This window comes from Cherax quadricarinatus, chromosome 86 (assembly GCF_038502225.1).
Source record: "Cherax quadricarinatus isolate ZL_2023a chromosome 86, ASM3850222v1, whole genome shotgun sequence".
Taxonomy (NCBI): domain Eukaryota; kingdom Metazoa; phylum Arthropoda; class Malacostraca; order Decapoda; family Parastacidae; genus Cherax; species Cherax quadricarinatus.
In genome coordinates, this window is record NC_091377.1 from 10,119,729 (window position 1) to 10,124,447 (window position 4,719).

The following is a 4,719-nucleotide window of genomic DNA, read 5'->3' on the forward strand; positions in this document are numbered from 1 at the left end:
CACTTGTTCTATACAGTTACATTTATTTATGAACAGTTTTCTTAATTTAGAGATACAGTTTTGTCAGAGCAAAAATGTCAGTAATGTTTCACTAGCTTAGACATACTTAAGCATGAAAGTATAATATTAATAATTAGAAAAATCATTGAAGTAATCTACATGTGTTTATGTACTTACCCATCTTGTTTTCAATGGGTATGTTAATTTTTAATAACTGAAATTAGTTTTACTATTTTATAGCAGAAGGTTTGGTGGAAAGAAAATCTAAAGGCCCAGTATTAAGAGTTGTAACTCATAAGATATGAATAGTATGTGTCAGTGTAGTGACATGTCCTTGCTATTTTCTCAGTGATCTGTATTGAGACTAGATATTAAATAAGTACTGTCTTCTATTATCTCCAGTTTTATAATTAACATGTACTGTGCATTAACTTGTTAATGAGGAGAGGTTTTCAGTTCTGGGTGATCCTCTCATCTTGGTTTCTATGTCAGTGGAGGCACATTGTAGGTCTTTAACTTAGCTTCACAAATAAAAGTTGTCAGCTGAGGAGTGTTCTTGTTTTTAAACTTTGCCTCGTATATAAAAGTTACCAGCTGAGGAATGATCTATTTCTTTAACTTAGCCTCATATATAAAAGTTACCAGCTGAGGAATGATCTATTTCTTTAACTTAGCCTCATATATAAAAGTTACCAGCTGAGGAATGATCTATTTCTTTAACTTAGCCTCATATATAAAAGCTATCAACTGAGGAATGATCTATTTCTTTAACTTACCCTCGTATATAAAAGTTATTGGCTAAGGAATGATCTATTTCTTAGACTTAGCCTCACATATAAAAGAAGGACCAACATTTTGCGGTCCATACTCATTAGTGTACTGCCGCTTGCCGCCTGGCCCAGCTGGGACTAGCATGGTGTGACTTCCCGTTGGATTGATTCTTGGACAATTCATTAACCAGCTGGTGTGGAAAATATGGTGTTATTAATTATGCAATAAATCCATCATATGTAGTATAGGTTCTATATTGTTGGGGAACAAGGGGACATCCGTACAGAAGAAAGGATATTTTAATGTAAGATCCTTCATATTCATCCTTTGTTATCAAAAATAGAGTTGAGGAAATGTGCTGATAGTGTGAAGTACTGGGAAGTGGATCTGTGATAGGAGAAGACATAATAGCAACCCTATTGACACCACATGTAAAGAAAATATGTCAGCTACTTATGGAGCAGATAAAGACAGTTTATAAATCTTAGCAAGAACTCCTTCAGGAATCCTTTCATGTTGAAACCCCTGGGGTTACAGAGGCATATTAGCTGATAAATTGTTTCTTAGTTTGTACCCAGGATATTAAATTCATTCCCCATAAACACAGATAAGTACGTACACTGCACAAAGTAGCTTTGTTGTAAAGAGAATTAACTAGAATATGCAAACAAGAGAAAGTGCAGAAATTCTGTACTTGTACTTACATGTAGGAATGAGGATCAATGGGTGTTCCGTCAAGCCATTGCCACTGATCGTTCAAGTATTCACCACCAATCCAGTAGATATAATAGCCTTTAGATAAATCTGGCATATGCCATTGAAAAAAGAATTAAAAGCTATTTAAAAAATATTGGCACAGGTACCAAATAATTAAAAAAAAAAAGGAAAAGGTGCCAGATAATTTAAAAACAATAGAATAGGTGCCAGATAATAAATCTGCATTTTCATATCTACAGTAGCTGTTGATCTGAAAATACATCAACCATTCAGAATGGTAAGTAGTGCTATATGTTTGTGTTAAGGGTTACAGGCAACCAATTATTGGAACTTAAGTTCTGGAGATGGGAAATACAGTTCATGCACTTTGAAGAAAAAATGGCTGGGGACATTTGTTGTTTAGGGACATTTAGAGTGTGATATCCTTGCACTCTGAAAAGTCAGTTTGGGAAGGAGCGAGAGTGAATGCATTTTGTTGTTCTTTTGAGTCACCCTGTCATGCTGAGAAACAACATGTTAAATTTTGTATCGTATGTATACACATATCAATGCACCACACACAAACAACCAGAGGTCTATACAGAAAAAGATAGCACTCAGAAGGATTCAAACAATATCTTTTTGAGGCATTTGTGGCTGAGTGGTCTAAAGCTTCACATTGAGGAGTCATGCCACTCCCCACACATGGGTTTGAATCCTGCTGACTGTGATCTTTCTATGTATATATGTATGTGTATAATATATACATGTACATACATATTTTTATGCAGTATATATAAAACATTGAGTGTTGCACTTTCTTTTAATAACTATGAATACATAAAATGATTTAGGTATGTATGTATAAATAATTATCAGTATGTACTTGATGTGTACATACCTCTGACTTAATATGTCTGACTATATTTCATTTTCCTAATGGTATAGGATATCTTACCAGGGTAGTTGTTGTGTATATTCAGGCTAACAAGGCGTAGGAAGTTGACGTCAAAGTTTGAAAGTAAGTCGACAGTCCATTTGGCATCAGTCATGTTTTTGCACAGGTTACGGCCAACACCCCAAGTCACTGGCCTGAAGGTTGGGTCCTCAAAGATGGCATTGCTTACGTGCAAGCACCTGGCCCCGACTTGTCTAAACTTGTTGGGACAGTCCTGTGCTGATGAAATAATGGGAGAAACATTCATGAGTATTTCAAAAAGCACAGGATATAAAACTTATACTTATAATTTTAATTCGGTGTAATTAAGATAAATAAAATTTGTATCTTAGGATACTGTGCATAACTAAAGCTGGTATACAGTAACCTCTCTTTATAAAGCAGTATTTCTCTGTTGTTAAGGCAGTCAAATGAATGACTGTTTAATAAGACCTAAACAGTAATTATCTGACTTAGATTTTTCTCATGCACTTAGTGGGTCCCCATTTTCAGTTTGTGCATCAGAGCCTTTTATTGCCTTTATCTTATATTATATTTGAATTCTGATATGTTATAATTGGTTAATTTATATTGACTGACTACACTAACCTAAGTAATGTAAATCCAGAAGTTTGCTGCAAGCCGTATGTGAGAAATCCATATAAGAATTTCAAGGATGAGTTGCCACATATCTGAGCTGACCCTGATTCATTTGTACACATCTTCATGTTATGATTTATTTGTATTCAAATTCAAATTTTTATTTCTTTGGATAGTGTAGAATGTGTGATTTACATGTTACAAAATACTATTAAGCACAAAGAAAGCCACTAACATGCCTGAGCATTTCGGGCAGACTAGAGTATCATTTCATTGTTAAATAATTTTAAAGTTATTGTACATTTCTTCAAGAATATTAATAAATTTGAATGATGCATGCTGCATATTATACAAAAACTTATGGCTCATCTTTCACAATTGTAACTTTTTATCTAAAGTTATAATGTACAAAAAACATGATTATATTTCTCTCAAAACACTGACGTACCCACCTAGTAATGTGAGGTTCGGTACAAGTTAAAATTACAAAATTATTTAAACTGTTTTCAACACAAGCAATTCCCTGCACCTGCTGGGTATGTATTATCAATTGCAAACATTGTTAATATTGTACCAACCATCAACTCCTGCGATTGCAAGGAATCCCAGCAGAGCCAGAGGCACCAGCAGCTGAACTCGACCCATGTTGGTTAAGGCAGTTGGGATATTGCTCTCAACTCCACAACCATGGCCTTTTATAGCTTGTGGAAGACAAGCTTGAGTTGCCTGTTTTGTAATATTTAAGTTATAGATAAGAAGTTCCTTGAGAACTAGGTTACTGAGTGCGTTTTGTAAATACACAGTTATCTTAATACCTTCCTAATCTTCAGATTTTTGAAGATAACACATATAATTCATCAGTGGTAAGACATTTCTATAGTTCATTATATTTGTCTATCAATGTCAACACTGTGCATGCATTTCTATCACCTCATGGTGTTTTATTCCGCTACCAGCATTACCACTACCACCACTACTTTTATCTTCCTCTCTTGGTCCTGTCCCTGTCCCCCTCGCCTATATACCAGCTCCCTTACTGTTTTGTGGTAGTGTGACTTGTAAATGGTCCAAGTCAGACTGATACGTTATCTTAAAGTTTCTCTCTCCTATGTGCAGGATATTTGTGTATTATTCCAGTCACAATAGTACTGTGCCTTTTTGCTCTTTATTTCATTTTTAGTTTGTACATGATCCTAGGTAGAAGCTTGGTAGAAATCAAGCATCCAGAGAGGTACAGTGTTGCTGTTCAGTCATATATAATACTGGGTGTGGTAGGTAAGACACATAGGCAACAGTTAGGCAACTTTATTCCGAAACGTTTCGCCTACACAGTAGGCTTCTTCAGTCGAATACAGAAAGTAGGCAGGAACAGTAGAGATGTGAAGACGATGTAATCAGTCCATCACCCTTGAAGTCGTAGAATTTGAGGTTGTCAGTCCCTCGGCCTGGAGAAGTTCAGTTCCATAGTCAGGAACTATCTGAAGATCAAGCGACAGTGCAGAGACTTAAATACTGTCGGAAGGAGAGGTGCAGAGTAGTAGTAGTAGTGAGAATGTAGCCACTGAGAGGTCAGGTCCCTCTCAGATCCAACAGTTCTCACTGATTACATCGTCTTCACATCTCTACTGTTCCTGCCTACTTTCTGTATTCGACTGAAGAAGCCTACTGTGTAGGCGAAACGTTTCGGAATAAAGTTGCCTAACTGTTGCCTATGT

General features: G+C 35.9%; 1 protein-coding gene across 1 annotated transcript; it reads right to left on the minus strand.

The window, feature by feature from the left end:
• Nucleotides 1-267: 267 nt before the first annotated feature.
• Nucleotides 268-3,736, minus strand: LOC138855248 (uncharacterized). The gene is made up of 4 exons (XM_070103624.1): nucleotides 3,583-3,736; nucleotides 2,426-2,644; nucleotides 1,476-1,575; nucleotides 268-961 (listed from the first exon to the last, which is right to left on the minus strand). Exons 1-4 carry the CDS (start codon nucleotides 3,647-3,649, stop codon nucleotides 811-813), a joined length of 537 nt encoding a protein of 178 aa, XP_069959725.1. The 5' UTR covers nucleotides 3,650-3,736; the 3' UTR covers nucleotides 268-810.
• Nucleotides 3,737-4,719: the final 983 nt, after the last annotated feature.

Coding starts and splice junctions, on each gene's coding strand:
- LOC138855248 (XM_070103624.1), bottom strand. CDS start 3,649: ATGGGTCGAGTTCAGCTGCTGGTGCCTCTGGCTCTGCTGGGATTCCTT. Junction 1,576..2,425: donor TATACACAACAACTACCCTG/GTAAGATATCCT, acceptor GGCATATGCCAG/ATTTATCTAAAGGCTATTAT. Junction 962..1,475: donor ATTGATCCTCATTCCTACAT/GTAAGTACAAGT, acceptor TTTCCACACCAG/CTGGTTAATGAATTGTCCAA.